The following is a 25,326-nucleotide window of genomic DNA, read 5'->3' as shown; positions in this document are numbered from 1 at the left end:
AGCTGAACTTACATTTACCAAGAAAGAATAAACACAAAGTTCAGAATAGGGTTTTCTGCCAAGAAGTAAATCTGTACAGTAAACTGCAAAAGAATATTAAAGAAATTGTTAAAACAAATTCACTGAAAATGGCAGTTAAAAACTACACATTAAGCAATACATTCTAATATAACCTGCTTGCAAAAAATTATTGTACACTAGAGATAAACCGAGTGAGGCAGTTTTGAACAGTATGCCCCTGTATTCAGGAGAGTGGATGCTCCAGTCTTCATCGAGCCATCATGATTTAGGTTTTATGTGATTTTCTTAAATTACTTCAGGCGAATGCTGGTACGGTTCCTACTATAAGGCCATGGTTGACTACTAGTCCCATCGTTGTCATACTAGACCTGTAAGAATGTAGATGTCTGTATATGTGAATTACTTTATTTTTTTCTTAAATTCTAATACTAAGAGATTTCCAGTGTCCTTGTAAAAGAGGTCTATGGATGAATAAAAGTACTACTACTACTACTACTATTACTACTACTACTACTAGTATCTTATTAGAACCCTTTAATTCTTATTCAGAATAAGTATTTGATTTAGTGTTTCTACACTTAGTTTACACACTCTCAGTCTATGAGATACTAAAAGTATGTTATATGAGCAGGCACAATTACTGGAGTTTATACTGTAGTTATCAACATGTATTTAAAACAAGGAACATACCTTCCATAACATTATCATCAAAATGATTCAGACATGTTGAGGTAATGTACCATCCACATTAATATGATTGTAATGGTGGCATGTACATATGAAAGTATAGATTATGACTTTCCCCTCAAGATACTATCTTGTCACACTTATGTTGGCCACAGGGTTTTGTACTCTCTTAAAATACTATTTCCTGTGTTGAAAATAATGGACAGAAGCATGTTCCACATAGCAAGGAAATACAAGAAAACAAACAAATTTATCAGAGAACAGAATTAAGTTTAAGAAATAATTATGAGTGCAGTAAAAATGAAATGGAGGTGGGCATGACATGTAGCCAGGTGAGTAGATGGCAGATGTCAAGGGCATTCTATACTGACTTCCATGAAAAGACAGAAACAACCTGATTGAAGGTGGACTAATGTCATTAGAAAACATATGATATTAACAAGGATGCATGTAAGTGAAGACACATATACAGGCATTTCCAGAGGTAACCTTTATCCAGTAACTGATGTTAAATGACTAATAATGAATAGTATTTCTCCTGTAACAGTTTATTTATGCAAGTATGACTTTAATTCTTTTCACTTGCTCAACGTGGCAACACATCTGAAAATTTTTAAATGCAAGTAAAGTTGTGGACTTTATTATATTTCAGCATAGTTTTTCTTGCAATGAATATTTTAGTTCCATAAGCAATCCACAGGCAGACATATAAAGAACATAAGTATGAGGCTTTTCTAAAATTTTAATGGGTACTCACAAACATTAGTTCATGTTTGCAGTATTGTTGTTTTATGTAAGTGTATACCTTTTTCACATTTTTTAAACAATTTTAATCACCACCACATATTTTGAAATGGCATGTTCTTGACTTACAACAAGAAACAACTGTGTATCTCTTGTCAGTTCACTATGTGAGGCTTGTTCTCTCTTCTTATTTCTGTTACTGTAATCAGTTAAGCACTGTGCTACTATTGAAGGGGTTGGGAGGGGGAGGGAAGAGAGAGAGAGAGAGAGAGAGAGAGAGAGAGAGAGAGAGAGAGAGAGAGAGAGAGAGAGGAGAGAGGGAGACTAAAGAAGGTTGATGGCTCAGTACAATTTCCTTCATATTTCTGCCTCTCCATGTGGTAATGACAGTGAATCTGTGCAAGCACAGAGTCTTCGGCCCCTTTCACATGGAAGGTTGTGCATTTGGATACAGTGAGCAACTTTCTGCAGCCAGTTGGCACAAAGATTCCTGCTCACTACAGCTAAGATGTCACATGACATTTGAACTGCCACTTGTTCACATGCTGTAGAACTTAGATTTGCAAAATATTTTTTATAGAGTAAATAGCTGTGGTTGTTGTAAGTATTGGTACTATGAAGGAAACAAAAATACAAAACAGAAATGATTGGTGCTATCCAATAACATGTTCTCATTGAAGTTTAAGATGTTCCCATCACCATCCCAAGAGTTTTCTAGCAGACATTTAGAAACAATTCAGTTGCCATTGTATTTTAGTGATATCCTCTATACAGTATTCAAACTTTTCTTACAACTGGTAAACACCAACATGAGAAAACTTAAGCATGAAAGAAAGTGTCATTGTGAATATGTGGTCAGACAATGGGAAAGGGGAAAGGATTAGTGTGTTTATTGGCAGAAAGTGGTACACAGTGAGGGTGAGAGAATGTGAACTGGGAGAAGGTGAAATTGTTGGCTGGAGACTGTCGGGTCAGTAGGTTATTGTAGGCTGGGTCCAGAATAATTTCAGGAGCAGAGAGCATGTTGTAAGGCTGAAGGTCAGCCTGCAATTCAGAAAAGCTGGTGGTTGCAGGAAGGATCCATATGACCTGGGTTGTGACTCGCCCACTGAAATCAAACGTACTATGTTGAGCTGCATGTTTTGCAACAAGGTGGTCGACTTGGTTCTAGGCCACACTTTGGCAGTGACCATTCATACTGGTGGAAGCTAATTGGTAGTCATACCATCATAAAAAGCTGTGTAATGATGGCAGCAGAACTGGTATATGACATGAGTGCTTTCACAGGTGACAGGGGTAGTGTAAGCGTGTGACAGGACTGGAATAAGATGTGCTGGGTACAAGAATTGGGCAGGTCTTGAACCTGGGTCTTCCACAGGGATACGTCCTCTGTGGTAAGAGGGTTGGGACTGGAGTTGGTAAAGGGATAGACTAGGATGTTGTGGAGGTTGGATGGGTAATGGAACACCACTACAGGAGGGGTGGGAAGGATCTTAGGCTGAATGTCCCTCATTTCAGGGTATGATGGTAGATGAAGCCCTGATGAAGGATGTTGTTCAGTTGTTCCAGTCTGGGGTGTTACAAGGCAATAAAAGGGCACTCCTTTGTAGCTGGTTCTTGGGGGTGGGGGGGGGGGGGTGGAATGATTGGGTGTATCTGGGGGTGTGGCAAGGGAATTCTGTTTCTTGATGAGATGTAGGGGATAGTGCATGTCTGTTAAGTCCCTTGTGAATACCTCAGACTACTGGGCAATGAGATTTTTGTCACTACAGATATGTCATCACCAGTTACACAGGCTGTATGGGAGAACGTTTTAGCATGGGAGGGATGACAGCTGTTGATATGCAGGTACTGTTGGTGGTTGATATGTTTGACATGGACAAAGGTGTGCCTGGAGCCAATAGAGAGGAAGAGATCAATGTCCAAGGAGGTGGCACACCAGGTTGAAGAATACCAAGTGAAGCATATGGGAGAAAAACTGTTGAGGTTGTGATGTAATGTCTTGGTCCAGAGTCCATATCATGAAGATATCATCAATGAACATGAACCAGACCAGGGGCTTGGTGTTTTGGGGTGCTAGGTAGTTTCCCCTAGGTGGCCTATATAAAACGGGTCAACACCGGAGGGTGCTATGCAGGTGCTCATAGCTAAGCCATGGATTTGTTCCTGTACATTCCCTCGGAGGAGAGGGACTCATGTTATGATTAAATTAGTAAAATATATGAGGAATGAAGTAGCCTGAAGGACATTTGGGGAAATAGTGTTCAATAGCAGCAAGGCCATGGACATGAGTGATTTTAGTGTACAGGGAAGTGGTGGCAACCTTGATGGGAAGGAACTGAAGATTTAAAAGGGTGGCGATGGTGGAGAGCCAATGAAGGAAGTGGTTAGTATGTTTGATGTGAGAGGTTTAATTTTGGGCAGTTGGTCAGAGGTTTTGGTCAGTGAGGGTGAAATTATTTCAGTGGGGGAACATATCTGATCATACATATTTTTAAACAAAGATTCCAAGACTTACCAAGCGGGAAAGCGCCGGTAGATAGGCACAATAAATAAAACACACAAACACACACACAGAATTCCGAGCTTTTGCAACCTGCGGCTGCTTCGTCAGGAAAGAGGGAAGGAAAAGGAAAGATGAAAGGATGTGGGTTTTAAGGGAGAGGGTAAGGAGTCATTCCAATCCCGGGAACGGAAAGACTTCCCTTTAAATATGTCTGCTTGTGTCTGTGTATGTGCGGATGGATATGTGTGTGTATGTGTGTGCGAGTGTACACCTGTCCTTTTTTTCCCCTAAGGGAAGTCTTTCCGCTCCCGGGATTGGAATGACTCCTTACCCTCTCCCTTAAAACCCACATCCTTTCGTCTTTCCCTCTCCTTCCTGAAGATGCAACCATCGGTTGCGAAAGCTAGTAATTCTGTGTGTGTGTTAGTGTGTTTTGTTAATGTGCCTGTCTGCCGGCGCTTTCCCGCTTGGTAAGTCTTGGAATCTTTGTTTTTAATTATACAGTAGAGTGGTTATGCCTTCATAAGGTGCAAACACTGTTGATGTACCATCTGTTGTGATACCTATAAGATGGTCTTTTTAGTACATCACATTTAATTTTTACTTTTCAAGAAGTGCTAACAGTGTACTGGAAATACTTTCTCCTGCCCAACTGCCTGATTCAGAAATATTAAAAAATAGTTGCAGCAATACCCCAAAGGACAAAATGTACATATATTATTAAACATATTTTATTGGAAACTGTTGTACTTTTGCCCATCATAATACAAAAGTTTGTAACTGATACTAAAAGGCAGTGAGTAAGATTATTTTTCATTTAGTCTGTAAACATAACGATATTTTGGCATTCATGGTCTGAATGAAGCATATTACCAACTGTTTGTACTTCTCAGGTGTCCAACAGGGTAGAGTCGTCTTTGTAACACAATATTTCAACAGTGTACCATGACATCATCTTCAGGTATGATACCTGTAGAGTGAGTGTCTTTGCTATAACTTGCCTTCTTCATACTGGGATCTCTCCCCCCCCTTCCCCTCCCCCTCTCCCACCACCCCTATTTGATCACACAATGAGTCAAATGGAGTGATGGGGGGATGGACATCACTGGACGCTGGCATGAGCCCCAGTCCCTCAGTAGTTCTGTCATCTCTGTCAGGGTTGGAAATGACTGTCGGAAAATATTGTGATTTTAGTTCGCTCAACACTGGGTCATATCCTTTGCTTAGGGTGTAACCACTGTGTGTGTTGAACACGCCATCAGCCACTCAAATTTTGAAAGCCTCCATGAGAACTCAGTCCTATAATGACAAGGTCTGTCTTAATACATGTTTCTTTGCACTTTGTTGAGTCCCCTGCAGTCAAGCAGGACACACAGAACTTATGCATCTAGCAAAATCTGGGGTTGCAGAACATTAAATGGCTACAGGGGACTAAATGAAGTATGAAGTGTTGAGACAGATCTCATCATTCTGTGACTCTGTTATGTGGGACACTATTGAAATTTGAATGGACAATGGGCTGATCAACAGAGACAACAACTCCAGGCAAAATAAAGCTCGGAACCCAACACTCAGCCAACTAAAATAACAGCATCGCCTGAGAACCATTTCCTCATGCGACTGGGGCTACAGAAGCACTGAGGGACTAGGATTCCTGACCAGCCTTCCATGATGAACACCCCAACCACTCCAACTGATGTGTTATGCACCTGGGTAGTGGAGGGAAGCAGCATGCAGAGATCACAGTATGGAGGAGGCAGGATGCAGCAAATATACTCATTTTGTAGGTATCACCTTGAGATAATGGCTAAGTACTGTGGTGATAAAGGATCAGAGGACATTACAAAATAAAACTATCATTTGAAATCGTACCTCTTCAAATATCTACTGAGCTCTAACTGCCTGTGTTCAGTGACGCAGACTGACAATACTCCTACCTGTCTCCCTTAAATTTACTGCACCCACAAATTTTAAGTTAAATGAAACCAACAGTCCTCTACTTTTCTTCAATCTGGCTGAACGTTACATTTACACATGCTAGTAAATACCTAAGAAACTATAACATTAATGATCACCCATTAGCTGAAATTACCACTGATAAAATATTCTTCTACACAAAGTGAACAACTTGTGAAATGTTTATTCTTACTAATGCAATGCTGGTTAATACTTAGCTCACAAAATCCATTGGCAAAGCAAGATGATTCATACGAGGTTAAATGAAGAACAACAAAACATGCTAATGTACGTAAACACTTACAGACTACATAAACAAAGAAATATTGGTAATTAAAAGCAAATGAAAAGAAACAAACTGTTTAACATTTATCTCATTAGTATTTATTTACTTTTATTTTATGGCCTTCATTGGACCACTCTAATCAGTTATAAAAAGGTTTATGCAGGCTGCTGTTATTCAATAATACAGTGCAGTTCAATAATAAATCAATAAGAAAGTTCTATAGTACAGTGGACGTACAAGGATTATTTCAATTTATAATTATATGCAGGTTGTTTTTCTCTTCTCTCTGACAATACTCCATTCTTTCAGGTTTTTCTTTCTTTCTTTATCTGAGATCACTCTTTTTTGTTGCCCTTTTACTGATCTTTGTTAGTAGCCCAATTTGAGCATCTTGCAGTAGTCTGGTTTTCTCTGTTTTGCTTATTGGTCATCTACCACAATTTGTAGTTCTCTCATATCTTCCTTCAATCTTGTGATTCCACAATTTTTCTACTGTCCTCTTACTAGTATTCTCATCTGATGTCCAAAGACTGAGATATGTTTCTTCCTGATTGTACTCATTATTGGTTCTATTTTATTGTATACTCTTTCATTTGAAGGTATTCTCCAATGCACATTTACTTGATATTGTTGATATATGCATGTCCTAATTAATTTTCTTTCTACCTTTAGTACTTTTTTCAATTCTAGTGCATTAGTTGTTTTGAAGATGGTTTCAGCTGTGTAAGTTATTTCTGGTAGTGTGACTGTTTTATAATATTTAAGTTTTGCCTTTATTGATAGGCTTTTTTGTTGTATGCGTTTTTCGGAATGTAATTTGCTTTGTTCATTTTTTATTCCGTTTTGCTGTGGTGGCTCAAATGGCTCTGAGCACTGTGGGACTTAACATCTTAGGTCATCAGTCCCGTAGAATTTATAACTACTTAAACCTAACAAACCTAAGGACATCACACGCACCCAAGCCCAAGGCAGGATTCGAACCTGCGACCATAGCAGTCGCACGGCTCCAGACTGAAGCTCCTAGAACTGCTCAGCTTTGCCATGGTGGTTTCTCATTTAAATTTTAAGTTACAATTCCATCTATATATCTATATTTGATCTACAACTTTGATTTCGTGTTCTCCTATTGTAATTTTCTTCACAAGTGGTGGGTCAGGTAGCATAATCTCTGTTTTCTGAAATGGTATTCTGAGACCAGTTTTCTGTGCCATTTCTTGTAGTGGTTTAACTTGTTGCCCTGAACATTGTTGTCTCGAAGACCAAGATCATCAGCAAATTCCAAGTAGTTCGAACTTACATCATTGTTAGCACTTCCATTACAAAAACGACTGTATTGGAATTAATGGGTTTCAAAGTTTTTATGGTTATGAAAAGAAATAATAATGAATGGAGCCAACTTTTTAATTACTGTTCTGAATGTTACTGAAAATAAAGTGGAATAGTACTGCAGTATGATTGTTTACAATCATGTAAACTGAATGACCAAGGAAAACTACTGTTGTTTCAATTTATAGTGTTGTTGCATCACTGATTAGAACAATGTAGTTTACAGTGCCTTAACCAATATTCCTTCAAAACAGTTTCCACTTATCAGATGCTGCTAGCGAGTTGTCGACATCCGCATCATTAGTCCAGGATCCTTGAATGTGTAAGACAATAATTAATATCTTGCTGACCTCCTCAATCTTGAGCAGCAGCTGTCAATGTAACAAGTACACTTGATGTTTGCAGAACCAATTCCAATCTGCATACAACAATGAAAATAAGACATGCTTATTTCCATTAATTCAACTTTTCACATTCACTGACAGATTTTCTCTATACTTTGCTTTTCTGTGCTACTGATGGTGACTATTCGTTGAGAACTCTGTGGCGGCAGCCTCCAGATAACATCAGTCACAGAAAAGGTTGCTGTGTGTAAGAACTGGAATCAAAAATCAATTTATTTAATTTTTTTATGCCACCAGCCCATGTATGTGAATGATCAGTGTTTTTAGAATGGGTTGACTATCAGACCCAGTAAATGATCAATGTTTTTAGAATGAGTCGACTGTTGGACTATCACTCGACAAAGCATCCCAGAAGTTTAAAGTCAGGCAACGGACACATGTGGATGAGTGGAGGGGGGGAGGGTAGGGGGGGGATTGGGATTTGGGGGGGGGGGGGTGGGGGGGTGGGGGGGCGGGATTGGGAGTTGGATGGGGGCAGTGTATTGCGTTAGGACTGCTTAGGGTGGCATCCACGTGAGGTGGGTGAAGTATGCCAATTAGGAGCTCAAGTCAAGGACCGTACTGAAAAAACCAATAATCTTGTCTTTTTGGGGCTTGCCAAAACAGTTTGGATAGAGCTGCTTACTCTATGCATGGTGTTTGCCATCAGTTGATTTCGAAAGAAATTATACAAATGGGTTATGTTAAACTGAAGTTGATGAAACGGCAGATTGTGCAACCTTGTCCGAACTGTTATTTAGTGTTTGGGGTATGGGAGTGGCAGTTTATGAAAGTTTCATAAACTTTGTAACACCCAAAGATCATAGAGCTTTAGGAGGAAGAAGTGAAGTGTTCAATAAATTTAACCTGTTATTCACCATTGTCCCTTTTTTGGGATGCAAATATTTTACTTATTTGCAGATAAGCATTGAAAATGTTAGCTACGATTGTTGTACCTGAAGGTTGAACTGACTACTATAATGCCTGCAAATTGAAAAGAAATGACTTTTCTCTAATTAGCTTGTTTTAGGAAAGAAATTAATTTGCCCTTTTTCTGTCTTTGCACTTGGATACACTGTATGCCTGATGGTACATTCTGTACAACAATGAATTGTGATTTAGTCATCTGACTGAATTTGTTATGACCATATGAATGTCAATGTAACATTCAGTATATTTGAGATTTCCTGAAGTAAGTGCAATGTCAGTTTATTTTATGTGTCCCAATAATTAGAAAAAGACATGTTACATTATCACTCCTTTGTAGATGTGCCTATTTTTTCTCATCTTACATACCAGAATTATGATTTACATTCTTAAGATTTGTTTTCTTTATGTTGTATGAAAGGTTCTCCTGGTTAGGTAGTAGAATGAAATATTGCCTTTCACATTTTACAATTCAGATTAGATAAAACCAAGCCGTGTGGACTTACGACTGAAGAAGTTCTAGTGATTATTCCACCCAATGTAAATTAAATAACAGATGAAGATGATGCTGAAGAAAACACACTGAACAATGGCTATATTCTACAATATGTTGCAGGTACTTTAGGACTTACAACCAGAAGGGATAAAGCTAATGTTGCCAATTTACCTCCAAAAGCTACTGAAGAAAACCATTAGAACACAAACAGAAAAACACAAAAACCACAAATGTAAGTGGTATAAATGTAACCAACATAGACAAACACTCATGAACCATGTAGGGGCAGTAAAAATTATGTTGCAGAATGTCAAGCAAATAATCCAGTGCCCCAGGTATCCAATGAATTTTCTCCTGAGGTACTAGTGTGAACCATTACAAAGCAAAGCAAAATCTATGCTTGCCAACAGAAAAACATCAGTTTTCATCTAGTCAAAGAACAGTTAAAAATCCTTTATAGGTATACTGTTTTTGAGTGAGTATCATAAGCTTCCCTGCCACATTATGTACAGGGAACACACATTTATATACTGGACAAGCAGATGTCACTTCATAGGACAAGGGCAAAATATAATAACTGGTGGTCGCCACTGTTCACCAAGATGATTGATATCTGCATAGTAAGCACATGGTGTGCTTATGAAATAACTAACCCAAAAAAGAAATTATCACTTTCAGATGTCTTAAACAGAATAGTGAAGTACCTTTCAAAGAAAACCAGATGAACACTGAAATGCAGCAGCCCGCAAGAAAGGAAACTCATGGTAGAGCAGCTGAGCGAAGATGTATGACTAGGTCTAGGAAATCACTCTATTAAGAATTCCAAGTGAAGCACAGAAGAGATGTGGAGGGATGGGGGGGGGGTGGGGGGGGGGGGGGGGAGTTTCATTTCATACTGATTAGACATTTGATAATATTACAAACAGTAATTTCATTTTGTTCATGATGTTTCTTGCAGTGTCTGCAGTTACTAATACATTGCACATTGAGAGCTAATATTTTCAACGTCCCAAAAATGCAATGGTCTATAGTTCTTGTACTAATATAGTGATGTTCTTTAAAACAGCTTTTTCTTTCATTTATCACTCATAGTATCACATTGCTCTCAAAAAAGGATGAAAACATAAAGTAATAAAGTTTTCGAAAGTAATGGTTTAATGTCTTTGATGACTCTCCAGAGAAACTAATAGCTCAGAGCTATGATGGAGCCTCATTTATGAGTGATAGTTGCATTGGAGGTGCAGGAAAGAGTGAAAGGAGTGAATGAAAAAACAAATTTTATGTTTTATTATGCCTATCAACTCAACCTCATTGTAGAGTGCTATAAAACACAAAACAAAGAAATTAGAATGTTATTTAGCAATTTCCAAGGATTCTCTACATTCTTCTCAAAGTCAGTGAAACAAACAGCCATACTGGATAATGCTTTGAAGAAATATATTCCAAATAATGTTGATACAAGATAGGATTTTAAGATGAGATTTGTGAACACCATGTTTAAGTATAAAAAAGAAATAGCTAAGCACCTTTCGATAATTGAGGACTACAATAGCAATGATTCTTCAACAATCAAGAAAGCATCTCAACTTTTGAAACTTCTCAACAATGACCAAGAGTTTCTATTTTGGTTGGAGTTATTCAATAATGTCCCACAACTCTGTGATGTTTTGTTGAATCAGCTACAACATAGAGATGCTGACACTATGAAAACTCTTAAGAACATCTCTGATTTCAGGTCAGTGATACAACTAATGAGAACCACTCTTGATTTCTATCAGCATTGGGATAATGGGAATGTAAATCAGGAGATTGTATGTCCAAAATAATTCCATTTGGTAGACTCCTGTAGCATTGTTGTAACAGAAATCTGTGACAATGCTGTGGCTAACATTGTTGAGCATTTCACATTTAGCAAATCACTTTTCAGCAGCTATATTGTTCGACCCCAGTTTGTTTCTGAAATGCAAGCTGTTATTCTCTGACAAAAATTTCAGACTGCAATTAAATTATTTGAGTTAAATTGAAAATGAACTGTGGCAGGTGCTGACACTCATATAGAATAGAAATGATTTTCAAACTGCAAATGGAGCTTTAACACTTCTTAAGTGTATCTACAAGAATAGTTTAGAAAATGTTTCCTGGAATCAGTATAAAACTTCTATGAATTATTTGTACACCACCAGTGACAACAGCAGAAAGTCAGAGGTCTTTCTTCAAACTGGAGAGGATAAAGGGTTTCACTGGAAATGCAATAAAAGAAGTGAGACTGGATGCATTAACTAAGTGCTCTATGGAAAAAATACTGTTACATAACTATTAATTAAGGTAAGAACATCATTTTCATTTTATTACATAAATTAATGTCTTGCCAGCAGAAAATATTAAAAACTATATATTTGTATGTAAGTTTTTATATTTTGATATCAGACTAAAAAAAATGTGTTACATGGAGGTTTAAATTACATCACTTGCTAATAAACAAAATGCTATATTTTCTCTGTTCAAAAAACATTCTGAAGACACCAAATGTGACTCAAAAGACATGTCAACCCTCTTAGTCTAGAGACCACCAGCCACCACTATTTGCAACATATGATTTCTACACATTTCATGTACAATTTGCACTTTGCATGGTCACTGATTTTATTACTTAGTATTTTTAGCATTATTAGCAGAAACACTACCTAAAAATGCAACACTGATATGCACATGTTCTATGCTTTCAACTTTAAGTTCCAGAACTTCTGAGTACCTTGTGTATATTACCAATTTTGTTTCATTTAGAGAAAGCCATGGCTTAGTTTTTTGCAAATTTTGGGAACATGATAGAGTGGCACAGATCCACACTGTGATTTCAGTCCTACTTCTACCCCCATTTCTACCTCATTACTTCTGAGTCTTCAGTTATTGAAGATTTGCTAGCTACAGTTAACAGCACATTACGATTTTGTTTTTTAGGTTCACCATCTATTTTAATTCCTTTTAGCACCACTTTTAGTAACTTGACTGTCAATGTTTTCACATATTTCTGGTAAAACACTGATCTTAAGCAATGACAAAAATTTGCTTTGTTTGAAAGAGATGCCTGCACACACTTAAGTCACTAACAATGCTGCTTGCTTCGCAAGTAACTGATGTTGTAGCTTAGATTAAAGCAACAATGACAGCTTGATGATGATGATTGAATTTAAAAATGATAAATACACAATACTTTTTTCAAAACTAATAAGTTAGTATGTTAACAGTAAAGTGCTTTAATACTTTCTGTTTACAGTTCCACAAATTTTTAAGTTTCACATAACCCGTGAGTGTAAACGTGCCTGGCTGGAGCAGGTAATTTGAATTTGGAAGATGGGATGTTTTAATACAAAGGAGTGGAGGGGGGGGGGGGAGGGTGAGGGTGAGGGGGGAATTCTCCCCATCTCCTCCACAAATAGCATACTGAATTTCTGAAATTTATTCCTTTGCTCTCCAGCACGTCTAAGAGCACTGTAGACACCATTTCCACAAGTTATCCATCCTGATAACCTGATGATATCCCGCTGCTGCCTTGGTGCACCACTATCCAATCTATGCTGTTCCTCCTCATCAATTCCTCATAGCGCCCAGGCCCTGCCATGTTGACCTTTTCCACTTGCCACACCCCCAAAACTTCCTACCAACATTCCACAAATTCCATGAGCCAAAATATGCCATAGCACAGTTGTTAACCTTTCTGCCAAAATTCTCAGTCGCACAGAACTTTTAATTCTATCCAAAGGCCCCACCTTGAACGCTGTACTCAAATTTAACCATATTGGAATTGCCAAAGACTACTCTACTTCTGCCAATCCCTGCAATGGAAACACTTATTTGTCACCAGTCCCTCCATCCAAAGCCAACCTAATCCCATCATTTAAAGATGCCTTTCCCAGTTGATACCACCACTGAACTGTGATCTTCCCCCCTCCGTCCCAACTACTCCCCTTGTCACCTTCTAGGGATTCCTTACTTCCAACTTGGCCTCAACACCCTCTCCAAGCCCTTCCTAAGAACACCAACCTTTCAGCAGATGAAATGACAGTCATACAGAGTCACAAAACAGATCCTAACCTAATTATCCTATGTGTACAAGAAGGTACCACCACTGTTGTTATGAAACACAGTGATTACCTGGTGGAAGGCCTCTGCCAATTTTCTGATTCCTTCACCAGTAAATTCTGCCTTAGTGATGCCATCCCAGAAGTCCAATCAGTGCTTAAGGCCTTAGGTGCTTCCCAGGACCTCTGCCCCAAATCCTCTTCCCCTCCTCAAACCAATGACACCAAGCACACCCAATTTGTACATTCTCCTCAAAACCCCAACCCCAACGTCTCTGGACCCCCTGTACCAGCTGGTTATTTCCCCCCACTGAAAGAATTTCAGCCCTCATTGACCAAAACCTCCAAACAACAGTCCAAAAGCAACCCTCTCATGTATGGTGCATGGCAGAGAGTACCCTGTATCACTACTACTGATTTCCTTTCCTGTTCCACTTGGAAATAGAGCAAGGTAAAAATTTAGAAATTTGTGGTAATTTCCTATGACACCAAACTGCTGAGGTCATCAGTCCCTAGACTTACACACTACTTAATCTAACTTGAACTAACTTATGCTAAGGACGACACACACACACCCATGCTCAAGGGAGGACTTGAACCTCTGTTGGCTGGAGCTGTGCGAACCATGACAAGGTGTGTCAGACTGTGTGGCTAATCCACTCAGCAAGAGTGAGGGAAAAATGACTGTCTATATGCGTCTGTATGAGCTCTAATTTCTTGTATCTTTGTGGTCTGTAAGTGCAATGTAAGTTGGCAGCAGTAGAATTGTTGAGTAGTCAGCTTCACATGCTCATTCTCTAAATTTTCTCAAGAGTGTTTCTAAAAAAAACATACCTTCCCTCCAGGGATTCCCATTTAAGTTCCAGAAGCACCTCCATAACACTTACTTGTTTTTGTAACTAATGGTTACAAATCTAGCTGTCCGCCTCTGAATTGCTTTGATGTCTTCCTTTAATCCAACCTGGGATGGATCCCAAACATATCGAGCAGTACACAAGAACAGGTCGCACCAGTATCCTATATGTGGTCTCCTTTACAGGTGAAACACTCTTTCCTAAAATTATCGCCTCAAGATGATTGGGTGTTTGTGCTGTCCTCGTCATTTCATCATCATTCATGAAAGTGGCGAGACTGGACTGAGCAAAGGTTGGGAATATGTATGGGCACTGATAACCACGTAGTAGAGTGCTCCACAAACCAAACATCATCATCATCCTAAAATTATCCCAATAAACAAAAGTCCCTACCACTGTTCTCACTTGCTTGTTCCATCTTGTATTGCTTAGCAGTGTCATGCCCATATATTTAAACAACTTGACTGTGTCAAGCAGGACACTAGCAATACTGTATCCCAACAGTACAGATTTGATCTTCCTATTCACCCACATTAACTTATGTTTTCCCATATTTAGGGCTAGCTGTCATTTATCACACCAACTGGAAACTGACTCTAAGTTGTCTTGTATCTTCCTACAGTCACTCAACTTTGAGACCTTTCCCATACATCATGACATCATCAGCAAATTACCACAGATAGCTGCCCACCCTGTCAGCCAAATCAGTTATGTATATAGAGAACAACAGCAGTCCCATTACACTTTCCTGGGGCACTGCTTTATGATACCCTTGTCTCTGATGAACACTCACCATCTAGTCAGCAAACAGATTGCCTGTGCCATGTCCCAACGTACCTTTAATCCTCTCACCACCCCCAGGAGCCAGTTACAAATGAGTGCCCCTTGATAATCTAGTACCACCCCAGACTGTAACAACTGAACCACATCATTCACCAGGGCTTCGTCTACCATCATCCCCTGAAACGTTGGACTTCCTACCCGAGAGCCTTCCCATCACTCCTAAAGAAGTGTTCTATTGCCCACCAAACTTCCTAGTCCATCGACATGCCACTCCCAAACCCAACCCCTTTTCATAGGGATAATACACCTGTGAAGACCCAGGTGCAAGACCTGGGATGAATGGTCGCTGCTGAACTGTGACAAGAGCAAAGTGGACCACCCTGTGGCAAAACATGCAGATGAACATAACATGCTTGATTTCAATGGCTGGTTCAGAACCTGGGCCTTATGGATCGTTCCTTCCACCACCAGCAAGGGACTGATGACCCTGTAGTTTGGTCCATTTATCCTTAAAACCAACCAACCAAACCACCACCAGCTTTTCTGAACTGCATGGATGTGGGTTACATTACTTTACTTGAATACTTGTTCCACAGATCATGAATATGACATTTTGTAATGATGTGAGAAGTGTCAGTTTAACATAAGGTTTATTACATAATATGATTAATTGTTTTTAGAATTGCTATCTCATACCCAAAAATTTATCTGTTGAGTAGGAGTTATCATTTATAAATTCTTTTAATATTTGTTTTCAAATGCTACTTGGCTTTTAACACTATTTAGTAAATGACCAAAGACTTTTGTGGCAGCATAATTCGCCCTTTTGGTGCCAAAGTCAGATTTAATGCAGAATAGTGAAGATCATCCTTTCTCATAGTGTTGTAGATATGCACTTTGCTATTATTTTTGAATTGAGACAGGTTATTAATGACTAATATCATAAGTGAATGTATGTATTGTGAAAGGAATACGAATATCCCTAATTCCTTAAACAATTGTCTACAAGCTGCCAGCTGTTATTCAGATTTAAATATTTTTGTGAAATGAATACTTTTCTCTTAACCGAATGAATTTTATTTGATCCTGTAGAATTACATGTGTACAATAAACATACATGAAATATAGAACATGTCAAAATATAAAAACCTTCATTATCATGTACTTTCTAACTATTCTATCATCAGTGATTATAATTAACCATATTTACAAATTTAACGTGAGCAGTATTCATCAACACTGTAAAATGCCTTTTCCACCAGATAGTCTTTTAGGTTTTTCGAAAACTTGATGTCATGTATGTTGTCATGCAGTTATTTAGGCAGACTTCATCGTTGTTTGATAGCTGAGTATTGGAGTCCTTTTTCAAGCATTGTCAGTCAGTGGGGTATGCTTCGTATATCATTTTTCCTATGTGTGTTGTGGATGTGTACACTGTCACTTGTAGTCCACTCTGCACTATCTTTTGTAACATAGTATAGTTTTATATTTTTACAAGGAGGAAAAAGTTAAGATGCCTAGTTTTTGAAGCAGTTTGTGCATGTTTCAGAAGTCTTTCTTCTTAATATGATTCTGACCGCTATTTTTAATGTTAACACCCTTTTTGTTTCTTGAATGTTTGAATTTTCCCACACTGCCACTCCACACTGCAGGTATGTCTCAAAGAGTCCACGGTACACTGTGCACAGTAACTGTTTGGCTGCATACTGTGCTAATTGCCTCATTATAAGTATGATGGAGGTGAGTTTCTTACAGACAAAATTAATATGTTGTTTCCTTTTCACTTGTTGTCAACAGTAATACCTAAGAATCTATTAGATTCTACATTTTCTAGTTCTGAACACTGCATATAGTCTTTTTTGGTTTTATAACAATTTCAATTTCCAGGATCCACTGTGCTGTGGTGTTTGCAGATATGTATGCTCTACTCTCAAGTTGTGCCACAGTTTGGTGATTGTTCGGTATCATCACATCATTTGCATACAATACTTCCTTCTCTTTCTCTTCAACATCCATGTCTTTAATAGACAGATTAAACAGAAATGGCTCCATTACCAATCCCTGTGGCACTCCACATTTCATGGTTTTGGTTTTTGACTGATATGCATCCCCTATTTATATATATTGCTTCATGCTGCATAGGTACAATTCCATCCACTTCCACAATTGCCCTCAAATACCATAGGTCTCTCAGTATTTCATGGTCAGTAGTGTTCAGTGCTTTGGGGAGATCCAGAAACATTGCAGGTACAACTTGTTTTCAACCAAGTACTGTGTAATATATTCTGTCAGACTGGCAACAGCTGATTCCTTAGATCTACTCTTTCTGAAACTGTACTGAGATGGTATGAGAATGTTGTATTTGTCCAGACAATCAACTAATCTAGTATACATAAGCATTTCCAGGATTTTTGAGAAACCTGACATCAGTGAAACTGGCCTGTAGTTGCTGCAGTCATCCTTATCCCCTTTTTTGTACACTGGTACCACCCTGCTTAGCTTCAGTTGTTCTGGAAAAATCACATCTATGAGAGAGCTGTTTGGTACATGAAGCAGTGGTGAGATTATTGACTCACTATTTGCTTTATTATGTGGTTCGATATTTCATCATCACCAGCTGATTTCTTAGACTTCAGTTTCTGTATACTTTTTCTCAGTTCATCTTCTGTGACTGGTTCTGCTTGATTTTTGTGATAACTTAGTAACCTTCTTTTGTGGACTATTTCTTTCCAATTTTAAGCTCTCTACCACATTCATGTAGTTATCATTGAGGATGTTAGCTATTTCTCTACCATCTGTAACCACTGTGTTGTTTATTTTCATTGACCTGACATCTGTTTCTTTGTTTGATCCAGCTTTTTCCTGTCATTCACTATTAATTGCATTCCAAACTGCCTTTGTCTTGTTTCTTGAGTTCATTATGGTAGCATTATCTGCTCTTGATATTGTCTCTTGTATTATTTTTCTGTACTTCTTTTGTAGCATTTTATAATTTTCAGCTTCACCCCTCCATCTCAGTTCATGTAGCTTCCTTCACAGTATTGTTATTTCACTTGTAATCCACTTTGTCTGACTCTGCACTTTTTCTTGGCTCTTTATGTTGGGGAATGCTACATTGAAATGGTGTTTAATTCTTGTAATAAATTAATCATATTTTTCATTTACATTCTGCACTTGTAGGGCTTCATCCCACATTTCCCTGGTTAATCTTGTTCTAAAGACATTAATATTTTGTTCTCTAATGTTCCTGATTTCTTTGGTTGTTTGTTTTGGTTCAGATATTATGTCTTCACTTCTGCAGAAACAGATCAGCTGTCCATGATGATCAGATATTTCTGTTTGGACTTAACAGACTCATAGTTAGACCTATCAATATTAATAATTATGTTGTCATTACCTGTCTGACTTTGAAAAGTTGGTGGAGATATTGTTGTTTCTATACTGTATTGTATTAACTATTCTTCAAAATCTTGTCTTGGTGTTGATTCTTTTCCAATTTTGATATTGAAGTCTCCACATATAACGATGTTTTTCTTCATATTCATTCTTAGTAAGTTAGACATTTTTTCAGAAAGATGCTAATCTTGCCACTTGGTGATGAATTACCCCAAAATAAGATGCCACATGAAAGCAGTGAATGAAAATAGGTATAGTAGACAAATTTTCTAATTTGTTTTTCACCAAAATTTGCAGTAACAAAAAAAGCATGAGTAGCTTAATTCAAACATTTCAGCAGATCATCAATGTGTTTCTACCAGTTCATTTTCTCATCAGTGCACAGAAATTTTGAATATTTTGCTGTAGGAACAAACTTCTATTCAGAGTTTATATTTATCAATGATGTTATGCTTTTTAGAACTGTATATACAGTCCTTCCTCAAAATTTAGTGAGACTCCATTTGTGGAGGACCACTTAATTTTCTGAAAGACATTATTTACAATTGCCTCAGCTAATTCTTGTTGGCTGGTTCTGGTGGAGGTTCAAGTCCTCCCTCAGGCATGCATGTGTGTGTGTTTGTCCTTGGGATAATTTAGGTTAAGTAGTGTGTAAGCTTAGGGATTGATGACCTTAGCAGCTAAGTCCCATAAGATTTCACACACAATTGAACATTTAATTCTTGTTTGTTGAGTATGATTAATATACTTGAATCATCAGCAAAAAGTCTAATTGTTGCAAGCTTTCCCAAAAATTTGAAATTCTTAAATCATTACTTGAATGCACTATTTTGGAGGAATCTCTTACATTACTGTATGGAACTATGTTATATTCTGTAACTAACCTTGCATTATGATCAGAAAGACCATTCTTAAGAGGAAAATTTATCCTTACAAATCATTCTCTGCTCTCAAAATTATCCTGGCCTCAAATGACGATAACATACTAACCCCACAGTCTACCTCCAACAGTTTCCGCCCACTCTGCCATATCATATCCTCCCAGTTCACATCCTGTCACCCTCGCTGTGCACTGCTCTCTACTAACAAACACACTGGTATTTTCCCATTCTTTACTCCTCTCCTTTTTACCATTCCATTCTCTCCCCCCCCCCCCTTTCTCTCCCCACAGCCTCACAACACTGTGCCTGGCAGCCTTGTCCTGTTGCCATCCAGTCCCTCCATGCACTTTGATAGCACTCTTCTCTCCTCCCATCCATAGCCTGCTATACCTCACCCTCCCCCACTGCACTCCAGATTGCTGCTTCCATTCATCCATTCAGCGCAAGAGCTGCATTAGCCAGAATAATTGACATGTGTGTTTGAGGTGTGGCTAGTTGTGTGAATGTGAGTGTTTTCTTTTCTTTTCTGAAGAAGATTTCGTGTTTATTCACTTATTTTGTTAAATTTACTTTTTATGGTTCTAATACTTTGCTACGTCATTTCCATCATAATATTGACTTGTTTTATTTACTCTTATTTTTCTTCTTATCATTCTTTTTTCATTTGGGATCTACTTCTGTTGTCGATAATCTGCACCCAAATGCCAACCAAGACTGCTCATTGGTTGGTAAGGTGGCATCCCATGTAGCCAGTGAGAGGATAATTTCAGGTAACCATTAACAGTGAGATATTACAGTTTGCTTTTACTGTTGACCCTGAAATGTTGCTGTTGAAGATGGCTATGCAAACAAATGTATTATGAAATTTTTCTGTCTGGATTTTGCTGATAGAGGTTAGCTTTAAATGCCATAAACAAAGAGATCATGATTTCAAATCTGCCACAGATTGTTGATCATTTTCTCAGACATTGCACATCATGATGTTGTAGTTAGGTTAGGACACGAATTTAAATTGGGGGCTACAATATGTATCATCTGCCATGGTTCAGTCATTAGTCACTTAAAAATCAGCTGTTGACAGAGCATCTCCCATTTCTGTCATACTTTGTGGTGGCCATGTCCAACATTGCTGCATATCACACATTAACTGTGTATGTGAAGTGACCCACTGTGTTTGTTGTCCATAATCGAGTGGTGCTAGCAGCAGGTCTGCCAAGACTGCAGCAGCAAGTGACAGAAATCAACTGTCAAGTAATTTTAATCAGACTGATGTCACATAAACATATGTATATAAGAACAACAACAACGGCAACAAAGATGATGATGAATAGTAACACACAACTGTAATTTTATTGCAACATTCTGAAACACTTACTACACCAATTGCCTCTAGTGAAAAAAGCACAGTTCCAAATAACAGAGGCAAATCCTTGAGAGGCCCAAATGGTTGTCTGTCCAAAAGGCTGGGAGAACTGTTCAACAAGTAGTAGAATGTGATACAAAAGCCAATTAAAGTCAAGATATTGGCTAAAGTTGTAAATGGTGCCAACAGCTTCAAATTGAGCACCATATTTATTATTATCAGTGGCACAAGCAAAATTAACATGTATATCCTGAGATCCAACACATAAGAGTACTGGTCCACTACCTGTAACATTTATTGCACTCTATGATATTATTAGTTTGTGACATATTATAAAATCATTGTTTAGATAAGGTACATATGAAAATTCTTAGTTATTGCAGTGTTTTAATACTACAAACACATAGATTTTGTACACATAAATTCTAGCTTGGGAACTTAGTACATAAATATAATGTGCTATATAATGTCAACAAGTAGTCAGAACAGAGTCAGTTAAGTCTGTTTACAAAGTTATTGAAACTCGTGTTTATTTGTGCTTGTTTCTACTTACGGCTTTGATGTGGCTGCTGACAAATACCACATACACACAACAGCTTCCAATCTGTAAGATTACTTGGAAGATATTCACAATATGCCTGAAATAAGTTTGCAAAATCATAAATGACTGCAGTACTTCAACTCAGTTCTACATAAAGAAAAGACAGGTTACTCATAATTTTAGAAATTACGTATCTATGGATGCATAGCATTGAACCTATAGCCTCAGTTAGAATTTATGCTTTCCAATGTTGTCACAGGAATAGGAACAATGAAATACTTTTTCATTCTGGACTTACAATAAATTTCATTCCAACAGTTGAGACATTCTGATGTACCTCCACTCATGATGGACACAACCTGTATTTCATTGTTTATGTGTTTCTCTACAAAGTACTGCATTCTGTATATAATGTTTGTTCTCGTTACAAGAAACTTGGTGATGAGTCAGAGTTATGTTTTCTCTATATGTTAGTGTCAGTGCTAATCACCTGACAAACATCTCAATGGAAGAATTACTCCAACATCTCACTGTCCAGCAGCAAACTTTTTGCTGAACAACAGCAGGCTCTCACCAACCCTCTAAATCAAGTAGCATCTGTCTGTACGTGGCAGGCTACTCTCCCATCAGCACACTCATCACCTTTCCTGGTACACAAAGAATCAGCTGAAGATTGAGACTCCTATGAGGCATTGTTACACCAATATTTCCAGGTTTTTCATGTCGGCAGGGCATACCTCTATAGGTCTTTCTTTCCTGGCTTTCACCATCCCTTGATCAATTGCGCCAACTTGCACCTTTGCAAGAACTTGTCATCTTATTGTTTGATGAAATATGGAAGTCTTTCTGAACCTGTTACTGTGACAGAACACATCATTGGAACCATGTATAATTTACAGTTGTCAGAATGTGCAAACCAATCTTACAGTCACTGGGCTGCAGAATTATATGGGTTAACGCATTGTTGTTACTAGAACCCATCATGAATCCTATGGTGATCTGATGGTGAGAGATGTTATTATTCTTCTGGCTCTGGATAGGGAAGACTGCAAGAAAGCACTTCATAAAGTGTGAGAATCCGACACTTCTGGATGTGCTCAATTAGTACAGTTCTGTGACATGTCACAAGCCACAGGCAATCAGATTGCTGCATGGGGGGGGGGGGGGGGTAAATGAGAAGTTGCTCAGTCAAACCTTGTTAGGCATGTTGCAAGTATTCAGGATGATGGGGAAGCTGTCACAGTAGTGAAATGTTTGACTCAGCATTGCATGGGGCAGAGTCGGTTATGGCCACCGTAGTAACAGGCCATGTCACAGCAGTGGCTCTGCTGCCTTCCACCTTGCTCATACTGCTTTGTCCAATATGAGCATACTGTGTGCCCCAAAGCGTTGGGCTGTTTACGACAAGTATAAAAAGAAAGGTCACGTTGCATTGGTGGGTAACTCTTCTTTCAATGTGGCGGACATAGTAGTATCGATGAACATCAACTGTGTCTCTACAATGACTGTTTCTCAGAAGAAATTCTCTAGACTAGTGTGTGTTTAATAAACTGCTGAAAATGCAAGAGGACACAAGCAATGCAGTGACTTCAATAAATGCACAAATATATGTGCACGTGGACTCCCCTCCCCTCACACAAGTACATGGAAGTTTGTTAGCTACAATAAACAGCAGATTCCAATCATAAGTCAGTTCTCTGCTCCTGTCTCTTACAAATCTGTTGCTCACCCTCTCATCTTCTTGTGGATCATTCCCACACCACCGATGTGTTCGGGTTAGATATGTTTACCAGTTTCAATTTGTCCATTGCCGATGAGGTGCATTTAGTGTCAGATCAAATTCTGTATCAGCAACTGGAGTTCCTCTACTCTGGGGTTTCATTTCTGTTTCCCCTTCTGCTTGGTTGCGCTGCTTGTTTTCAGGCCCACATTACCATGAAAGACTCTACCCACCCTCTTTTTTTTTCCATGCATGGCAGGTGCCTGTCATATTGCATTACTCTGTCAAGGCCGAGTAAGGCCATTTGACATTGCCTGATGTCATTTGGCCTATTTCTTCCACTGCATGGTCTACACCACTGTGCACTGTTAAGAAACTGATGGTTAAGCTTTTTCTCTGTGGCAACTTCAGTGTCACAATTTTTGCACTGTTTGTAATAGATACATACCCCTTGCCCCACCCTATGAGTTGCTCAAAAAATTGGCCGTCAGTTACCACTTTCCAAGATTGATTTGTCAGAAGTATAACTCCAGCTCCCCTTGGATATGGCCTCTAGGCACTTTCTGACTGTCAATACACTTTTCAGCCTATGCCAATATCAATGCTTGCCTTTTGGCATTGATAGTGCGATCACAATTTTTCAACATATTTTTATAATGGCTAACAACCTCAAAGAAGGTTATATGTGTGGAGACACTGGAAGATCTCAGATTGATTATATGATGGTACAACAGAGATTTAGGAACCAGATTTTAAATTGCAAGATATTTCCGGGGATAGATGTGGACTCTGACCATGATTTATTGGTTATGAACTGTAGATTAAAACTGCAAAAAAGGTAGGAATTTAAGAAGATGGAACCAGGATAAACTGCAAGAGCCAGAGGTTGTAGAGAGTTTCAGTGAGAGCATTAGGGAACGATTGACAAGAACAGGGGAAAGAAATACAATAGAAGAAGAAGATGTATGAGACAGGTGAAATATACTCAGACTTCAAAAAGAATATAATAATTCCATTCACAAAGAAAGAAGGTGTTGACTGGTGTGAAAATTACATAAAAAAAAACTTCAAATGTGTGTGAAATCTTATGGGACTTAACTGCTAAGGTCATCAGTCCCTAAGCTTACACACTACTTAACCTAAATTATCCTAAAGACAAACACACGTACCCATGCCGGAGGGAGGTCTCAAACCTCCGCTGGGACCAGCCACACAGTCCATGACTGGGGCACCTGATACCACTCAGATAATCCCGCGGGGTGAAAATTATCAAACTATCAGTTTAATAAGTCACAGTTGCAAAATAATAACACAAATTCTTTGCAGATGAGTGGAAAAACTAGTAGAAGCCAGCCTCAGGGGAGATCGGTTTGGATTCCATAGGAATGTTGGCACACAAGGGCAATAATGGTCCTACGACTTATCTTGGAAGATAGGTTAAGGAAAAGCACACCTACCTTTCTAGCATTTGTAGACTTAGAGACAGCTTTTGACAATACTGACTGGAACACTATCTTTCAAATTCTGAAGCTGTTATGGGTAAAATACAGGGAGCAAAAAGGCTATTTACAATTTGTACAAAAACCAAATGGCAGTTACAAGAGTCAAGGGCATGATAGGAAAGCACTGATTGAGAAGAAAATGAGACAGGTTTGTAATCTACACCTGGAGTTATTCAATCTGTATATTGAGCAAGCAGTAAAGGAAACAAATGAAAAATTTGGAGTAGAAATTAAAATCCACGGAGAAGAAACAAAAACTTCAAGGTTTGCCAATGACATTGTAATTCTGTCAGAGACAGCAAAGGACCTGGAAGAGCAGTTGAATGGAATGGACAGTTTCTTGAAAGGAGGATGTAAGATGAACATCAACAAAAGCAAAATGAGGATAACGGAATGTAGCCAAATTAAACCAGGTGATTCTTAGGGAATAAGATTTCCTAATGAGCCATCTAAAGTAGTAAATGAGTTTTGCTATCTGGGAGAAAAATGACTGATTATGGTTGAAGTGGAGAGGATATAAAATTTTGACTGGCTAAGGCAAGGAAAGCATTTCTGAAGAAGGGAAGTTTGTTAACATCGAGTATAGATTTAAGTGTCAGGAAGTTTTTTCTGAAAGTATTTGTATGGTCTATAGCTTTGTGTGGAAGTGAACCATGTACAATTAATAATTTAGACAAGAAGAGAATAGAAGCTTTTGAAATGTGGTGCTACACAAGAGTGCTGAAGATTAGATGGGGGAGATCATGCACTAATGAGGAGATACTAAATAGAATTGAGGAAAAGAGGAATTTGTGGCACAACTTGACTAGAAGAAGGGATCAATTGGTAGTACATGTTCTGAGGCATCCAGGGATCACTGGTTTAGTATTGGACAG

At 38.4% G+C, this 25,326-nt stretch overlaps 1 protein-coding gene across 5 annotated transcripts in view; it reads right to left on the bottom strand.

The window, feature by feature from the left end:
* Positions 1 to 25,326, bottom strand: part of LOC126266875 (proton-coupled amino acid transporter-like protein CG1139) — an 89,668-nt gene that overhangs the window by 12,016 nt on the left and 52,326 nt on the right. For 3 of the 5 annotated variants that reach the window (XM_049971523.1, XM_049971524.1, XM_049971526.1), the window contains 2 exons: positions 21,242 to 21,326; positions 20,701 to 20,973 (listed from right to left, as the gene is read on the bottom strand). In XM_049971523.1, coding sequence (XP_049827480.1) covers positions 20,701 to 20,973; positions 21,242 to 21,326 — 358 coding nt within the window. The remainder of the gene's footprint in view (positions 1 to 20,700; positions 20,974 to 21,241; positions 21,327 to 25,326) is intronic. The other 2 variants (XM_049971527.1, XM_049971525.1) reach the window with 1 other exon arrangement.

This window comes from Schistocerca gregaria, chromosome 4 (assembly GCF_023897955.1).
Source record: "Schistocerca gregaria isolate iqSchGreg1 chromosome 4, iqSchGreg1.2, whole genome shotgun sequence".
NCBI lineage: Eukaryota > Metazoa > Arthropoda > Insecta > Orthoptera > Acrididae > Schistocerca > Schistocerca gregaria.
This window is presented reverse-complemented; position numbering and strand designations above follow the sequence as displayed.